The sequence below is a fragment of the Diorhabda carinulata genome, chromosome 3 (assembly GCF_026250575.1).
Source record: "Diorhabda carinulata isolate Delta chromosome 3, icDioCari1.1, whole genome shotgun sequence".
NCBI lineage: Eukaryota > Metazoa > Arthropoda > Insecta > Coleoptera > Chrysomelidae > Diorhabda > Diorhabda carinulata.
The window spans coordinates 29,049,953-29,069,003 of record NC_079462.1 but is presented as its reverse complement, the minus strand read 5'-3'; the positions used below and the strand labels follow the sequence as shown (position 1 = coordinate 29,069,003).

At 31.4% G+C, this 19,051-nt stretch overlaps 2 protein-coding genes across 2 annotated transcripts; both read left to right on the top strand.

Annotated features, from left to right (window-relative positions):
• Positions 1–246: 246 nt before the first annotated feature.
• Positions 247–6,577, top strand: LOC130891070 (vacuolar protein sorting-associated protein 16 homolog). Its single transcript, XM_057795583.1, has 15 exons — positions 247–432; positions 486–675; positions 724–1,000; positions 1,060–1,178; positions 1,244–1,422; positions 2,455–2,707; positions 2,761–2,886; positions 2,950–3,077; positions 3,154–3,304; positions 3,570–3,704; positions 3,768–3,929; positions 4,520–4,669; positions 4,837–5,093; positions 5,498–5,698; positions 6,251–6,577. Exons 1-15 carry the CDS (start codon positions 374–376, stop codon positions 6,399–6,401), a joined length of 2,538 nt encoding a protein of 845 aa, XP_057651566.1. The 5' UTR covers positions 247–373; the 3' UTR covers positions 6,402–6,577.
• A 2,549-nt stretch (positions 6,578–9,126) lies between these two features.
• LOC130891069 (natterin-4-like) lies at positions 9,127–14,824 on the top strand. Its single transcript, XM_057795582.1, has 4 exons — positions 9,127–9,396; positions 10,202–10,401; positions 12,199–12,342; positions 14,672–14,824. Exons 1-4 carry the CDS (start codon positions 9,390–9,392, stop codon positions 14,759–14,761), a joined length of 441 nt encoding a protein of 146 aa, XP_057651565.1. The 5' UTR covers positions 9,127–9,389; the 3' UTR covers positions 14,762–14,824.
• The last annotated feature ends 4,227 nt before the right edge of the window (positions 14,825–19,051 follow it).

Genomic DNA, 19,051 nt, shown 5'->3' with positions numbered 1-19,051 from the left:
GACAATTGGCACTATAGAGAAAGAAGAAGAAAGGTTTACTAAAGCCAACTTATTTAGAGATCGGTACAATCGACAACAAGATAAGCCCTCCTTAAATAATTACGCCGGCTTACAAAAGCCAGTGTTAATCTGTGCAAATTACCTCTAGAGCAATAAATATAAACAAGACTGTTACGCTTGGTCAAAACCTCTATGTTCCTCATGTGAACTTATAGTTTCCTGTAAAACTTATTCTGACTATATTTTTATAGATGGCGATACCAAAGATAACTGACAGTTCTTATGTTAAATACTATCATTTAATTTAGTGTTTATGTGTAAATAAATAAAACTAATTCATTTTGTTTGTTTTGTGAAAGAATAACATAGTAGAATGTCTGCTGCAATGTGGACAGCAGAATGGTTTTTATTAGGTCGAGATGCATATTACAGGTAACATAGCATGAAATATCAATTTTGTATACACCTACCAATTTGTGTTTTAGAAAATTTGAGATATATTCAATGGCTTGGCAAAATGAAGTAAATGTAGAACATTATATAGCGACAGCAGCGTCTTACGGAGGACCTATTGCTATTAGAAGGGACGATCAAAAGTTTTTAAAAGTTCAAGGTTCTGGGCAACCGATTATAACTGTATACTCAGGATCTGGAAAACAGATATCATCCTTTAAGGTAACTGAATTCAAAGGGTTTGTATCATTGATACATGATCATTTATAGTGGACTAGACGGCCTATTGTTCATATGGGTTGGACAAATGATGAAGAGTTGTTATGTATTCAAGAAGATGGCATGTTGGTTAAACATAATATGTTTGGAAAATTTCTACATACATTTAATATAAGTCAAAAAATTCAGGATTCCAAAGTAATTGACGCTAAAATTTTTATTAGTCCACAAAATTTCACTGGAATTGCTGTAATGACTTCAAATTTCAAGATATTTGTAGTTAATAATATTGAAGACCCAAAAACTAGACAGTTATCAGATTTGCCAAGTGGGTGAACTAAATATTGTGAAAAGTCAATAGAATTATTTTTCTAAATTTCTTTGTAGGGTCAGGAATTCATCCTACTAGCTGGACTATAGTTTCTGAAGACACTACTGAAGTTTTATTAGCTCGAGGTGTTGAACTATACAGATTAAAACAAGATGAACACCATACAAGTTCTATGGTGAGTATAGAAACTGGAAAGCTGGGTCATTTTATCTATTTGCTTTATTTGTTTGTAATATACAGTTGGAGCCAGATATAATGAACAAATATACATCAATAATAAAAATGTCTGTTTCTCTAAATGCTGGTCATCTAGCTTTGTTTACTGATTCTGGTTATTTATGGTTAGGATCTACTGATTTGAGGAAGAAATATTGTGAAATTGATTGTGATATTATATATACTCCCAAGCAGATGCTCTGGTAAGTAAAAAATTACAACAGTTTATTTCAGTAAGATTTTTTTTCCATATCTATTTGTTACTTGTCAGCATATCATCAAACTTCTTATTTTCTTCATAAATCATTTTCTTTCACAGATTTATTTTATATTTCTTCTAATTGCTTTCATTTTATTTTCGAAATATGTTTTAATGGCTTTTTGTTTTGATCTTGCTATGTAGTGATTCTGTGAACACAATATTGACTTTTCCATTGCCTTTAATACCAACATTATTCTCCAACTTATAGGAGCTCTTATGAATGTTGAAAATTCAAAAAAACATCAACATTAATTAACCTGTGTCATAAAATGAACTTCTAATTCTAAAATTTTAAAAATTTACCTTCCAATTTTTTTACTTTTGACACAATTTGTAGAAATATTACTTTGGAAAAGCTTTAATATATTTTTAAGGTCTACTAAACCATACTTATTTATTTGAAGTTTTTCTACCTTTTTAGATGTAAGGCATTCTGGAGCTGAGTCATTATGTTTTTATTATTTTTCCACAGCAGTTTCCATTTTTTCCTATCTTATGTTTTTTGTTTTATTTCCTGACAACTTAATTTCTTTTGTCCAGCTCCTCGGTTTTCTTTTCTTCTTTTTAGTAAATTTCCTGCTTAATATATCTTCCTTATTACTCATTCTTTTGAAATGTATGTATATTGATTTATTGTGACCTTACTGTTTTAACGACCTTCTGGTCAGAACTACCATTTCATAAATATTGTAAACCAGTGTCTCAAATTATTGAAATGATATTGTAAAGGAATATATTCAATTTATTGGCGTCAGCTTAAAAATTCTTTAAGTAAATTTTTGGATGATTGAAAATATGCATTTATTTTGTATTGTGGTGTATTATTGAGTATATCAGGTATGTTGGTATGTGCTCTAACGTGGTCATTGAAGTGAAATTATGAAAGGAGAAAATAAAGGGTTAGGTTAGGTTGCCTGTCAATAACAAGAGAACTTTTGATTTTTTAATTATTTTTCTGTGAATATAATTACAGGTGTGGTAATGAGGCTGTTGTTCTATATTGGGAGAAAGATAATACATTCCTGATAGTGGGCAAACATGGTAATAAAGTAGCACATTTTTATGACAGTTCCGTATTTTTAGTACCAGAAATAGATGGTATTAGAATAATATCTAATACTCACCATGAATTGCTACAAAAAGTTCCTGAAGTTGTACAAAAAATATTCAGGATAAATAGTACAGAACCTGGTAGTTTTCTACTGGAAGCTTCGAAACAATTTCAAGTAAACACTGAATTAATTTAATAAAATAAAATCTGATTTATATTTTATTGCAGAAAGGTAGTCACAAGGCTAACGAATATATTTGTTTGGTAAAAAATGATTTAGAAACAGCTGTTAATCAATGTATAGAAGCTGTAGGATATGAATTTGATACGGATATTCAAAAAACGCTTATAAGAGTAAGGAATAATTTTATGTTACTGAAAATTTATATACATTCTCATTGAAAAAATTTATTTTAGGCAGCACAATTTGGTAAATGTTTCATACCAGATATGAGGTCTGATAGTTATGTGGAGATCTGTAGATTATTGAGAGTTTTAAATGCCGTTAGAGATCCGAAGGTTGGCATACCAATTACAATTACACAGTATCCTTTTGAATATAAAAAAATAATGAGAGTTTTTCAAAGCAGCACCTTTGTTTTCCTTAACTTATAATAATAGATTTAATTATATGGGAAGAAGGAAACAAGGTATATTAAAACGACTGATTACCAGAAATTATTATTATCTTGCTTTACAGATTGCTCGGTACCTCAAACTCCCTGAAAAAGAAGGTATTAGCTATATTTTAGTGCATTGGGCTAAATATAAGGTAAAGTAAAACTACTATCATAGAATATATAAACTCCATATACTTTTAACAAGTATCTAAATTATGGACTATCACAGAAATTCATTTCAAAGAATGCTAAATATGTCAATCATACTTCTTGTTCTCTATAATCCCTTGTAAGCTCCACATTGTCCTAAGGTTATGTTTTTATAATAAAGATAACTCCATGCATGGCGATTTGTGTTATTATCATTATTATAAAATATTATCTCTTAATACAAATTTTCAATATAGTTTTTCTTAGGTTAGTCAATCACATTTAGAAGAAGAATCTGTTGCAAGAGAAATAGCTGAAAAATTGGGTTATTCTTCAGGAATCTCTTACAGTGAAATTGCTAGTACTGCTTCGGACTACGGAAGAAGAAAATTGGCCATCAAGGTAAAATGTTAAATTGGGTTTAAAACAGATTTGTGTAATAATTCATATAAATTTGTTTTTTAGCTTTTAGATTATGAATCGAAAGCGAGTGATCAAGTTCGATTGCTACTAGAGCTAGGAGAAAATACTCCAGCATTGGTTAAAGCCATAGAAAGTGGTGATACTGATTTAATTTATATGGTGATATTGAAGTTGAGAGAAAAAATGCCATTGGGAGATTTTAAGGTTCTTTTTAATATCTATGTCAAACAGTATTATCTTTTTATAAAAGAAAAATAAAATATAAATAGAACAGTATGTTATAGACCTCCCATTTTACATATATAGAAAAAATATCACAATAAGAAAAAGTTACATAAGCAATATAAGTATTATTTTCTTATATTGAAACATATTTTGCTTAACATCAATGTAAAATTTGATTTTAATTCACCAGAATAAGTTTCAATTTCCATTACACTCTTTGAGTACCCTTCTCTCATGACATTTTATTAGTTTCAAAATAGATCAGTTTTAAAAAACAGCAAAGGAGAAAACAAATGACTTCGATTCTAAAAATAAATAAAAAAGAAACTTAAAAACGAAACAAAACAATATTGTAAAAAAAGTCTCAGATAATCCACCTCTATCTGCTAAACAATACCTCAATATATTAAACAGATTGTGGTAAGCCAATTAATGTGTTTTGATTTGGAGCTCCTCAAGTGACTTTCCTACAACAGTAGCTGGAATTAAAGATAAATTAATTCTATATTTGTGGAGGTTTAATTAATTTTCAGCTCCATATATATATTTATATATATTATATATTTCAGATGACAATTAGAAATTTCCCTGTAGCTCAATCTTTGTATATAAAATATTGTAAAGAGCATCACACACAAGCACTGAACGAAATATACATTCAAGAAGACGATTTTTGTGCTCAAGCCGAAACTTTTATTCTGGAAAGTTTAGACGACAAGGTAAATAATTATTTTAAAGGACATATCAATCAAACATTTTCCTATGATCTTTTAGTGTATATATATATATATATATATATATATATATATATATATATATATATATATATATAATTGGTTGAAATTATTCACATCTTATTTAGATCCTTTTTCGTTTTAATTTTTAGAAGGAACACATGAAAGATGCTCTACTCACTTCTGCGCTGGAAGCTTACAAAAAAGGTAGAAAAGATCTTTACGTCGCGATGTGTGACGAAACTATTAAGTTGATACGATTTCAAAGGGAAGTGGAAGATAAAGTACCTGGAGCAAAGAATAAATTCAAAGGAAAATCTGTACACGAAACTTGCAAATTATTATTAGAAATGAAAGAAACTAAATTACCCGAGAAATTCAAAAATGATTTCAAAATACCAGATAAAAGGTAGGCGTGGATTTGTTCATAATTTCGGTTATAATAGCCTCCCGTAATGCTTAAAATGACCACTGGGAACGCTTCAGTCGATTTAATTTCCCCTACCATGCCTTCCCTCACAGCGAATATGAAATAGTTGATGATATATGAAGTACAGGATGAGTCAATATAAAATGATCAAACGGTGGTGTATTTTTATCTCATCTTGAAAAATCTGACTATATCTTATCAGTGATTATTGTAGCATTCTTAAAGCTTGGCATGGCGACTGAAATGCTTTAAGGTGGGAAACATAACGGTAACCTTAACAATTTGCTCTGCTCTTTTTCACAGCATTGACAGCCGCACCACGTATTTACTTATTGTTTTTTTATTACATAACATTTATATAAAAATTATATACATTTTTTTAGATATTGGTGGTTGAAGATAAGTAGTTTAGCTAATCAAGAAAATTGGCTTGAATTAGAGAAATTCTCGAAGCTGAAAAGATCCCCTATTGGATATGCGCCGTTCGTAGACGTCTGTTTACAAAATGGAAATAAGGAGGAGGCTCTTAAATATTTACCAAAAGTTAATGAAGATATAAAAGTCAAATATTGCATAAAAGCAGGGTTAGTTAAACATTAATACTAAAATAAATTTCTTATATCCTTTTGGGGAATGGGATCAGAGTATCTTTTATATAAACAATTTCTCTAAACATTGTTCTTCTATACACACCATATTAGTGTAGAATTTAGTCATGTCGGACAAATTTTATTACTTTCTCGACCAATATGAAGATAATGCAGTGACTACAGAGAATTTCAATTTAATACATTAATAATTACTGTAATTGAAAATATATACTGTATGTTATTATTCTATCTTGCCTTATTTAAAAATCTTCATGATTGAGCTATACAGCATTTTTAAAATATGTTTCGTTATTCTCTCTTTTTTGTTTGTTTTAAAAATGATGATTTCCACCCGTTTCTAGATATTCCCATTAATCACTACGATAACAATTATAATAAAAAACTAGGGTAACATGATTCAAATTTTTGAGAAACAAATTACATAATATGTACTTATGATTATGTGTACTGAAACCCAATCGATGTGTCATAAATTAAGGTTAAAAATCTCGGTATAGAAAAGTTGATATGGATTTTTCTTTTTAGTTGTTTTGATGAAGCGGCCGATATAGCTTTTCAACAGAGAGATATGCAAAGCCTTCTTTACATCAAAAGTAAATGCGGATATCAATTAAGTCAAAATCAACTAGTCGAAAGAATTAACGCCATGGTACGTCAATTGGATTCCAAAAAGTAGATTATATGAACTGGCCTCTATTATGATTACCTCAGAGAATGGAATTCCAATACTGTTTTTTACGTTTCTGTTTCTCACATTGGATTTAACTGACCTTTATGCTAACTTGTTTAATCATTGTATATTATTGTTATATTTATGAATAAATAAAAATATAGTTTCAAAAATGAATTAAATGTCTCTATATTTTATACTTTCAGTATTACTACCATAAATATTATTTGTAATATTAACATACACATGCCTAGAAGAAAAGGAAATTGAACTAACAATTGTCAAAAGTAACAGCATCAGAAAAATATTAACATCGAAAGAGATATCCAGATCTATGAAAGTTCGGTTTTTGTAAGACAATTTTGAGACCCACCCTGTGAAAGCTGGATAATAACGAATTGAATTAAACAGAAACTGGAAATCTGGAAGAGAAAAATACTAGAAATTTTGGAGGAAATCAGAGTTAGGATGGGAAAGAAGATCAAACCTTGGAATTTATATACTTTTCAATGACTCACCAATCAGTGCGTTTATAAAGACAAGAAGGTTACAATGGCTAGGTCACTTAGAACGAATGGACGAAGGCAGACTCTTGAAACGAGTTGCATGGAAGATATCAGAGGGTAAGAGGAAAAGAGGTAGACCAAAAAAACAGTGGAGGGAAGTAGTGGAAGAAGACTTTAGAGATAAAAACACCCAGAGCTGTAGAGAAAAAGCAAGGGACCGGTCTGTATATAAGCCGATATGTTATATACTAGATAAAATGGAAATTAGAAATCTTATATAGAGACATAATATGAACGTTTTTCATTGGCCCGAAGTCTTTCTATACTCTAGGAAAATACTCCCTATAAAAATGAGGACTGGCGGTTCCTTCTCAGTTTGTATCACTCCAAAAAGTTCACAATTTGGATCTCAGAAGAAATAAGCTGTATTATCTAAGTGGCTTCCTTAAAGGCCTAAAAAAGCTGATAAGAAAAAATTGATCAATTTTTTGTATGGCTTATATTTTTTGAAGGCAATTTACTGACTTATCAATTAATCTACGCAAGGACGTTATTCTCTATAAAGATTTGTATACTGTTAAAATCCTATGCGAATCGTTCTTAGATAGACACCCCTTATTGGATTATTATATATTTTCCATCTACAGTGGTCGAATAATTAAAAGATGCCCCCGAAACAATAAAATCATTTGGATTTTCCGGAGCCAAGAATCTCACATGAGTTAAATATCTCGATTCACAACTTTGTAAAAAGCTATTTATTAAGCAAAAAATATGAATAAATAAAGTGGTTTCAATAATCTGACTACTATACTCGTCGAATGTAAAACTCTCTCTTAAATACTAATCTTATGAGTCTATCTTATTTCTAATAAGTTTGAGTCATTTTTAATAATCGCAAAGTGTTGATACAAATATTTTTGCGAGCTTCTTATTTTCCAAATGTGAGCATTTTAAGGTTAGAATTTTTATGTGAAATTTGCCGCATGCATTTTTTGTCAATTCCTACAAATTCAGCAATCGTACCAATATTTTCATCCAGTTTTAACATGGAAGGACTACCCGAACGTGAATCATCTTGAACATCTTCTCGGGTATGTTTAAAACGCTTAAAACACTCATAAACACGTGGACGCGTCAAACACGAAGGCCACGGCTACGCTTATCTTCAGACACTTTAGGCATCGCATTCGAAATTGTAGGCTTCAGGCTAAGCAGCGTTTTTTTTGAGAGGTGTGGCAATACTTTATGTGTGGGCCTCGCCCTCGCCCACGGTGACGTCCTACCCCCTAAAACCACACCTCTTTCTGCTTCCACTCTTATGAATCTTTGGGACCGCGTCAGCATTAACTAATTCAGGTTGTCTAATATATTACTTCAGTATATTATTGTTGAGTTCTCTTTATCTTTATCATCGTGGGAAAAGTAGTCAAATTTCTACAAGAAACTAGCGGGGTTTCAACATTAAGTTTGATGTTCATTTCTCTCTGGCATATTTCCCTTTGTATGCTTCACCGATGGCAGTGAAAGAAGGTATGATCAGCGTCGTGTTGTTAACGTATAAACAAATTGGACTGTGAATGACGTGGACACGATACAAATAGGTTCTGAAATATCCATGTCCAATAAGTGCCTGTGTAAGGTAGAAATTGTTGTGTGTGTGTTCTTGTCCAGTTGTTTGTATTTTCCCAATGTTGTTGTCATCCAAGCATGAGGGTAATATGTACTTCTATATGGACAGTTTCTATAAGTGGAAGCTGTTCCGACTAAGGAAGACAGAATGGCAACGATTTCTCTATCCTTCGAGGTTAGGCATTCCCAAGCATGCGCAGTATAGAAAAAGTGTCTGTAACGAGAGAGAAAATGAATATTGTCGGTAACCTTTGGCGCATGCGCACAGAACTATAATAATGAATTTAATCCCGTAGTAATTTTTTTTCTATTTATTATACGTTGTAGTATTTATTTTTCTGTCCATTGTTCATTTTAGAGAGTTCAGTATAGTATAGAAAGTCATTTACTAATTAATTTTCATCTTTATTGTATCAGCCGGCCCTGGACAATTCCTGGAAATTGAAAAAATGATCTTTCTAATAAAACTTATAAAGGAATTAGTGTGCAAATGTAGTTCGCCACGTATTATAAAGAATATCAAATTAAATCGATCATTTAATTAAAAAAGTATGTGTAGGGTGCGGGTATTAATAAAAAGAAACATTTAATTTATAGTAGGTACGCTCTCATCATACCACATCCTCATTTACTAAAACATTGAAGCGTGTTGTTCAAATTCATTGAATCTAAATTTTAAATGACTCAGATTTTAACATCACATAAAAAATATGGTATTATTTATAGTAAAATCTGTTCCATTTTTCGTGGAGTGATTTAATTCGTATGCCTGAGATAAGATAAAACGTTGACTATAAAAAACTAAATACCTACTCAACTTTGTTTAGTTTTATTTTTTCGTTGATAAAAAATTGTTATGGCAGGTGAGTTTGTCATAAGTTTAAGATTTAAGTCAAATAAAATAATTTGTAGAGATTAGTTCTAAATGAATATGTTTAATAAATACACCAATCACATGGTTTCGTGAGGACGTAATGTATATAGAGAAGAACTATATACAGGGATAATTAAAAAGTTATACAAATATACAGAAATGTTCTACATAAGAATAATTTTCTTTGAAAACCGCTTAAAATAGATCTTTTTGCCCATATTTGTTACGTATATTTATAAATTATGGAGAATAATAATATTTATGACTATTTACAGTATTTTACTGCTACTTGATGTGATCTAAATATTTTTGTATTTTCCTGCTAATGTTGTGACGAACACTTGACTTTCAGAAAGTCACAAGCCAAGAATGTATTCAAAATGTAGAAAAACCTGTTCCAAGGGAAATGAACGAAAATTCGTACCTAAAAAATAGAACCGCTCATTAAGCACCACTTTTTTTAAAAAAGCATTATTTTTATTTATGAACTCAAATATGTTTAGGATTAAACTAATTTATTTGTTCGTTTAATTTAATGTTTCTCCAGTATTGCTTGACACCATCCATTTCGAATTCGGGCTTCTAATTTAGGCACGTTTGAATACATTCAGGATTTTCAATAACTAGCGAGAGTCTATACATAATAGGTTTTAATTTGACGTGATGGTGAATGATTGTTTTGATTTGTAAGCGGGTCAGGAGTGGAGCAAAGGGGTCGGCTCTCGTACAGCCGCATTATACGTAGTACTCGTGATGAGAAAAACTGAATATGACCTTTTATTATATTTCATTAGCTTATTACTGGGTTGATACATCGGCTCGTGGTGGAGTTCCTCAAACAGCCCTTCGAGGTGGGACCGATGTAGATGGTTATGAAATTTTCGTTGGCAGAGCATATCATGAGGGCGATTGGTTACCAGCAAAAGTTATACCTGGTAAGGAAATCGCCTACGTTGCTTACAATGGAGAAGAAATCGGAGTTCACCAATTCCAGGTAAATATTTACGACTTCAAAAAGTTGAAAATATATTTTTTATAGAACGTGTTGTCATACGAGTTTTATTTGATTGATTACAAATACTTGAAACATTCATCTTGATCAAAAAAAGGAATTAAATCGGGAATATTTCCGTACGATGATTTTCTATGAATTTCGACGTAGATTAAACTAACAGCCGATCAACTCGCTTGGACTTTTGGTAATGAAGCACCATCTCGAGGCACCGTGTTTCGTTGGTTTTCCGAATTCAATCATGGTCGAGCTTCGCTACAGGATGAATTTCGTGAAGTTTGTCAAAATCGGCGGTGCTTCAAAAAACATCTATAAGATCGTGATAGGCGACGATTCATGGATCTATACATATGAACCCGACAACAATCGACTGTATGGGTCTTTCAAGATGAATTAAATCCAACAAAAGTTGTTAGCGCAAAAAGCACTTCGAAGCAAATGGTCCAATCGCAGAAGACGAATCATTCTCCACCACGACAATTTGAACAGTCAAAATATCGAATTGATGGGTACAGTCCTTGTTTGGCCCTCAATGATTTCTTCTTATTCCCGCAGATCTAAAACGTTTTTCTACACGTGAAGAAGCGGTTGATGCTTTAAAATCACATGTTCTTGGTGTACCTCAATCGGAATTAAAAAAATGCTTCGACATTTGATTCTAACGCATACAGAAATGTATTGATCTTAATGGAGAATATTTCGAAAAACAATAAACTCACATTTAATTATAATATTTGTTTTTAATTGCCCATTTAAAAACTTAAGTAGCACCCCTCGTACTATCAGAAAATAATTCGTTTTCTACTTTTAACAAAGGTTTGTTAAACATAATTTTGATGTAATGATGTAATGTAAATCAAGTATTACATATCACACATTATTTATGATCGTTATTTTAACATTGAACAGATGTTTGTTTACCGATAACAGTTGTTTATCAAAATGCATTGTAGATGATCGCTGGAGAACGAAAAAAAAATCGGCTATTAGACATCTACACGTTTTCAGCCAGCGCAACATAGATGGGAACGAATTTGGTTATAAATATTATTAAACATTAATCAATTTTATCTATATTATACGAATAATAAAAATTTAAAAAAAAATAGCTCCACTACAACTACAATCTAGCATCTGAGATTTGAAAAGAGCGACTAGATTTATTATAAATGCGATTGTCTGACTGAAATTTACAATTTCAAGTTTATCTTTCAACGAAATCTCTAACTATTTATTTCCACATTTTGAGTTTTTAACGTCAAACGTTTTACTTTCTCCAATGATAGTTATCAACTGAAATAAGTGAACACGTACGCTGCAGATGTCTTGTATATAATTATATCGAAATTCCATCAACAAAAATAATAATAATAATGGGTTTCTTTGTTTACAAACAAACATACGAAGTTATTCTTGAAATGTAATAGTCTGTGAGCTGAATCGCGTCTTTTGAAATTATCTGCAAAAAAGTTCTGTTGTAACATAATTTCAAGCCATTTTATAGATATGAGTTCAAAATTTTATGACTGAAATGATCAAGATTAACCGGCAACACGTATTTTTAATAGATAGAAATATCTATTCAAAAGTCTAATATAGCACAGAAGCAACAACATTTAAGACACCCCAATATTCAATTATTTGATTCGAAAGCTTGGAATATATATTAGAAATAGTACACCTTGGTGCTCAATTTTGTCACAATCCCACTAGGAAAACGCTCATAAACTAGCTGGCAAAGACTTCGTTCCCAAAATTATTTCAATTTGCACTTTCCAGGTACTATGCGAACAAAGTTTCGATTGGATACCATGTCAGGGTGGGGATATTCCACCAGATGCAGTACAAGGTGGAAATACCTCAGATGGAGAACCACTTTACGTTGGTAGAGTTTTCCATGAAGGTTCTGAAACAGTTGGAAAAGTAAGTATTTTTTAGATAAATGGAATGGTTATGATCATGAGCTCATTTGATCGCTGAAGAAGTAGTTTGGCTATTTCAGTCCTCTGAAAGTAATTTTTTTCCTATGTTCTTTTTTCAATCATCAACCAATTTCTCTTCTAATTTTATATGATGATACAGTCACTGCATTTGAAAATAATCTGAATTATTTCTAGCTTTATAAGAGGGAGAATTCTCTATGAAAAAGTTAATGAACTATAAAAAAAAATAAATTATATTTAAACACAATCTACTTTTAACTCTACACACTTAATCCGACAAGTTTAAATCATCCAAATAATCTTTAGAAAGTTCCGAAAATACGTATTTGTCCCTAGGATAACCTCTTCGTTTTTCTGAAATCGCTTTCCGCAATACAACTTTTAAAAATTTATATATCGCGAAGCATACAAAATCTATCAAATCACGTATATACATATGCTATAAAATCTGGCCGCTCATTACAGAGAGTAATCACGTGTATAGTGCGTGAGAGAGAAATTGTAAGCCTGAATCACACCATACACAACACTAAAAGGTATTTAGTGGCAAATTTGACAACCATATCGGTATCTATAAATTAAAATGTAAAGACTGTGATTGTTTTTATATAGGAAGATCCATAAGATCGATCCGCGGAAGGTTCAAAGAACATATAAAATGTATTTTAAAAGGAATTAATGACAAATCAGCCTATAGTGACCATATTTTAAATACAAATCATAATTTTGTTAATAAACCAGAATTACTTCAAATTTGCAATAATAACAATAATATAGATTTCTTGGAACAATTTTTTTATAACAAAATTATTAGACAACAATATTTTAAACGAAGAAATCAAATTTAATAATCCCCTGACAGTTCTTTTTTTGAAGGATGACAAATTCAAATAAAATAAATTAATAAAAGTCAATATTTAAATTCATTTGTTTTGTCGTTGTCATATAAATCTCAAAAATTATTTTGAAAAATGTTTTTGTCATAATTTTTAATTTATTCTTGATAATGGTCTGTTAAAGACCGAAACTTAAGTCGAATAATAAAAAATATTGTCTGGAAAGACATTTACTTATTTAATAGTTGTTACCTAGATATAATTCTGATTTGTCGAATATGAAAAAAGACTAATTTGTTTGATTACTAATCAACGGGTGAATACAGCCTCCTGAAAAATATTAGGTATTGTAAATTAAAAACCATAGTTTTTAATTTCGGGTCAAATTACCTGTACAGAAATCCAATCTACCAAAGTCTTTAAAAAGACTGATTTGTAAAACAGATAATAAACACTTAAAGGCAACTAATCGAAGACGGAACAGCAAAAAGGCACAAACATGAGTGAGTCATGAACTCAACAAGAATTTGTAAAAGGCATATACAATTATAGTAAAGCGATGCGCATTTGAATTTTTAGAATATAATAATAATAAATTAATGTAACGTGCAGCTGTGTGAACTTGACTTTCTCAGACATTGCTTAAGCCAATACGAATCGTTATAAAAGGTACCACTAGCATCCCATGAGCCGATCATGCGTTTTTATTGCTCTCACTACCGACTGGCCAGATTATAGTCATACAACAGAAGTACGCTTGGCATGACTTGCTGCTTGATGATTCTTAACGTCATCGAAGGCCAGTTTTATATAATTATTTCTTTATACTCGAATTTGTCACAGCAGAAAAAAAAAATCAAAAATGGTACTCAATTTGCACATACGAAAATACGGTATATCCTATTTCGATATATTATAGTGCACAGAGCTGTTTACCAAATACAATCTGTGGGTGCAGATGAACTTGAAGATTGCTACGATTCACGTGGCCTGTACAAGAAATGCTTTTATACGTTTTGGAGTTTGCACTGATTATAAAGGAGATGAATAAATACCTACTAACGTTCTATTCGAAATATGTATGGAGAATAAAAGTAGAGCTCTCTTTGTATGTAAAAAGTGTCCATACTCTTACGAAATTTTAAGATGGCGCTACTGTATCAAAATTTGTAACTAATCGTAGAACAACAATAAAAAAGAGAAAAATTTTATTTCTATATTGTAGAGGAGGACACATTCGAAAGTTAAACCCCATAAAAGAGAGTTCACCTTACCCTACCCCTACACAAAAATCATAACATGTAATTTTCAAGGACAGGGTAAGGGCAATTTGAAAATAAAATGGGGGTGGGGTAACTACTAGAGGGCTATTAAATGTAATTGTTTTAATTCGTTAATAGGAAGGTAATTTTATGCCATTCCAAGCAGTTTTTTATGAAAATAAATAAAATATATTTTTTTCTTTTTATATAGGTTCATCCAAGCCACGGTGTTTGCTACATTCCATTCAATGGTGCAGAGCATGCCTACCCTAATTATGAAATATTAGTGCTCAGACATTGAAAGTTAATTTTTTGTACTCATAATTATAACCGTATTTATTGATTAAATATTATATAACGCTTCCTTTTTAGTTTTTTTTATTATACATTACCTCCATAATTTTTATGAATCTAAAAGCAAACAGTGACAGAGTGATATCAATGATTTTGAATAATAACTGATAAAAAATACATTAGTGGTGTCATTATCAGGACATTTTCACGTAAATTAGATGTTTCAATCTAAAAAGCGTGCTACATTTCATACCGTATACAGGATGTTTCAAAAGCAGTAACCCTGCCGGTAGAAAACTAACAAAATATGTATAGTTCTCGTGGTAAACATTTTTAGTAAAGACCGCCTCAGCATTATCGCTTCGGTGCCATTTTTATTGCGTACATGTGGCAATTTTAGCAAGAAACGAGTTTATAAACTGCTGACATTACGTCTATAGCCAATGATTTCTTAGTTATCTTATGTTTTATTTTCCTTAGGAGCTTTTCAAATGTGTCTTCATTCATTCCCAAATAATTTTAAGTTTTCTCGTATAATTCTATAGCTAAACTCATATTTCCCCATCTTTTACCTAGCCAGAGCCTGGTCTATCATCACCTGGGTGTTCTTTTCTGTTTGTCAAATTCCAAAAGCAAGGCATCAGCAGATATAATTATTTCCAGTGATGCACCGACCACTTTTTTCTTGTTTACTTCACCTAGCTTTATTATTTTTAGTTTTGAATCTCCCGCAAAATATTAAATGAAATTTAGGCTTAGAAAAATTGTGCATTTTTATTTATGGAGTGATTAATGGCTAGAGACTTGCATCATGTCAAGCGGCCTTAACACCATCCAACTCCAAGATAAAGTGTTGTGTAGAAAACAAATATATATGTTTTAGGATTTTGACGTAACCAAGGTTACTAGAATAATAGAAGGTTTGTGACCAGTATTGCCAGAGCTAGTACAATTGTACAATTTTAGTACATTTTAGTGTATTTTAATGCTAATACATTTTCCCTGCGTTCGCAAATATAAAGTTATTTTATATTTTCGTTTAATAAAATAAACTAGAAATTGTACTAGATTGTAACAATAATTAGAAAACAGATCCAAGTTGATTTATATTTAGATCGTGAGATTTTTCTACTGCATTGCTAATTTTATCGGTAAACTTTATATAAATTTTTCATCCTTAAAATAATAATTGACACAGTCTATAACATTTTTGGAAATAAAAATTTAATTTAAACTTATGTTTATACATCTTATTATAATTTTATTAAATTTGTTTGAAGTTGGTACAATCTAGTACATTTTCTAGTTCAATTTTTACATTCAGCTTTTAAATTGTGGCAACACTGTTTGTGATATGCGCATGTTTTTGTAAACAAACGATCAGCTGCTAGATCACTAGCTACGTTATTATGTTTACATTTATGTTTACGAATGTTGTCTACTGCGTATCTTGTTATTGTCATAAACCTTCTATTATTCTAGTAACCTCGGAGACACTAACCTAACCTTCTGACACATCCCATGAATTTGACTCTCATAGAGGGCACTAGTTACAAGGTTTGTCCCAAGTAGTGTTTAACATATATTTTTTGAGGTTATGTTTATTAATCCAAGTGAACATCATTCAATTTCACACAAAAAATGTATACTTATACCGTATACTGTTTTCGGATTTAAACATTATAAAGTAATGACTGAGGTTGATATAAAGTAATGATAAAGTGATTATTATTAATTAGTATGCATGATGTAAGTTAAAATTTTTCGTCGCGTGGATCAGACCTAATCGCTAAAACAGATACACGTTAAAAAAGTGGGATTGAGAGCTTTCCTTTCTTGTAATGTTCAACAAAAATCCATTAATCTGTATATCTTTGTTATCTCTAAGCTTCAATTGAAACACTGTCATTCATCGATAATTATGATGGATCAACAATAATTAGGTATTTGAAACCTTGTTATTAGTAGAATTAGATAGTGTTAATCAAAATGTTAAATAACCGACATGTTTATTAACCTTAGGAGAGTGTTTAGGAAACTCTAGAGCAGCTGTTACGCGTTATGCAGAAAAGTTTTACAAAGTAAAATACTTTCAGAGCCTTTGAACATGAGGCCACAAAAAATAAATTCTGGTGGGCCAAGAACAACAAAAAACATTGATAAAGAAAATATTATTTTAAATTCAGTTGATCAAGATCCAGCAGTTTGCGTAAGGAACAAATACGTCTTCATCCAAGTACTTGGAGGATATTTAAAGAGCAACAGCTACATCCCTATCATTTCACACAAGTCCAAGACGTTAGGGTATCGTAATTGGTTCATTAGCTATGAGCTGAATCGATGGATTGGTAGAGGTTCAGAAGCTCCGATGTATTGGCCTCCTTGGCAATGCAATCATTTGATCGTATCTTAAGGGAAAAGTACATGCTACAGAAGTAAATTGACGTCAAGAATTGGAAGACAAAATTCAATGGCACTTTAATTAGTGATGACGATAAGATCGTAGCTTAGCTATAATAGTCTTAACTTAATTAATTTCCTAGGTCTACTGTACTCTAGAAAAACTTATCGTAAGTTAAAAGCAGATAACATAAACATATACGTAACGTTAGAAGTATTAAGACCTTGATTTTTTTGATCTCTTACTTCATAAAATAAATTTTATCAACGTGTACTTGGAAAAAATTAATAACTTGTTATCACATACAATGGACAAGGATGTCTGGTTGAGGTATCTCATTCCGAGAGACTTTAACTCCGTAGATTAATTACGTCATTCTCTACGGAATGTGGTGAAAATTAGACGGTTTTCCTCCCATAATAACTCACATGTATAATGGGATTTAAATCTGGTATTCAAGGTGGCCACTTTGCACAGTTCGACGTGCAATCTATATACGTGTGTTATTTTGGCAAAAAAAGATTTTCTGACGCTCATTTATATAAAGCAGTAAAAGTGGTTTGTTTGTATGACTTCATAAACATGAAGAAACTAAATTAGAATAAAATAATTGTTTTTATAAATATGATCAAAGATAAAACGTTGATATTGTTATTAACAGAATATAAAGTATATGTCTATTCAAGAAAGATTCACATCCAATACGAATTTTGCCCGGAAAATAAGTATAAAAGTTGAATAATAAATATATTTCAACAATTATTGAGGTATTATAATATGGTCCCCTCAAAGTACTCTCCCTGAGACAAGATGCACTTCTGCCACTGTCGATAAGATAGCTGAAAACCTTCAGTTTTGATGATGCTTGGTTGCCATGTCGTTTCTGCCTCGATCTTTTCCTCATCTCCTATATGCCATCCCCAAACACCATTTGACATTTTGGGAACAAGAAGAATCACAAAGGGCCAAAAACACACGCAAAACGAGCGACGTGTAAGCGGGCACATTGTCGTGATGAAGAATCCCCCTTCCCCCTTGTGCGAAATCTGGTTGAACTCTAGCCACACGAGCTCTGAGACGTCTCAAAACTTCAACGTAAAAATTTCCGTTTCCTCTCTGACCGGGAGGGACAAATTTCTTGTGAACAATACTCCTAGAATCAAAGAAAAGAGTCAACATTATCTTCACATTGGACTACATTTCTCGCTTTAAGATTTGAGCTCCACGTCGTATTCGTAAAATTAGGATTCATCTTCCTACAAATCCGTACAGCAATCAACCCTCATTGCTTTGTGATCGAGAACGATTGACGATTGACAGCTCGTCAGCTATAATTCTTACTGTCAATCTCTGGTCTTTGAGACCACAAACCCGAATTCGTTTCATCAGAACTCGATGTCGACGAGCGTCCTGAGCGAGAGTCTACTTTCACTTCTTTTTAACCACTTGTTTCCGGTTGGCTCTTTCAGAGAATTGTCTTGTTTCAAATACTCAAAAATGACACAGTCATTCTTGTCTAGCTTTGCAATAAACTTGATGTTGATGCGCTCTTCCTCAATCAGCAAGAGGTCCATGCTCACTCCTAATCACACGTAGAGCGCTCTGACTCGAACTGATCATTGATGGGCTTGTCTATAGAAACAGTGCAACCTAGTGGCGTCTGCAACCTGTAAATGAAGTTATTATTCAACTTTTATACGTATTTTGCGGACAAACCTCGTATATTATTTTAGTAGTAGTAACCCCGATACATACAATTTTTTCTACTCATCGACATCAAAAGTATCTGATGACTTTTTAAATATGTATCACAAAGTAAACATTAGATAATTTTTGTTATAAATTAATTTTCAAAGTTCATGTTAGAGTTTACACAAAGTGTTATTTATATATAAT

Bases quoted from the DNA above. Each gene is read 5' to 3' on its own strand.
- LOC130891070 (XM_057795583.1), top strand. From the start codon at position 374: ATGTCTGCTGCAATGTGGACAGCAGAATGGTTTTTATTAGGTCGAGAT. The intron at 1,001-1,059 runs GTGGGTGAACTA...ATTTCTTTGTAG, and splicing joins ACAGTTATCAGATTTGCCAA to GGTCAGGAATTCATCCTACT. The intron at 5,699-6,250 runs GTTAGTTAAACA...TTTTCTTTTTAG, and splicing joins AAATATTGCATAAAAGCAGG to TTGTTTTGATGAAGCGGCCG.
- LOC130891069 (XM_057795582.1), top strand. The intron at 10,402-12,198 runs GTAAATATTTAC...TGCACTTTCCAG, and splicing joins TCGGAGTTCACCAATTCCAG to GTACTATGCGAACAAAGTTT. The intron at 12,343-14,671 runs GTAAGTATTTTT...CTTTTTATATAG, and splicing joins GTTCTGAAACAGTTGGAAAA to GTTCATCCAAGCCACGGTGT.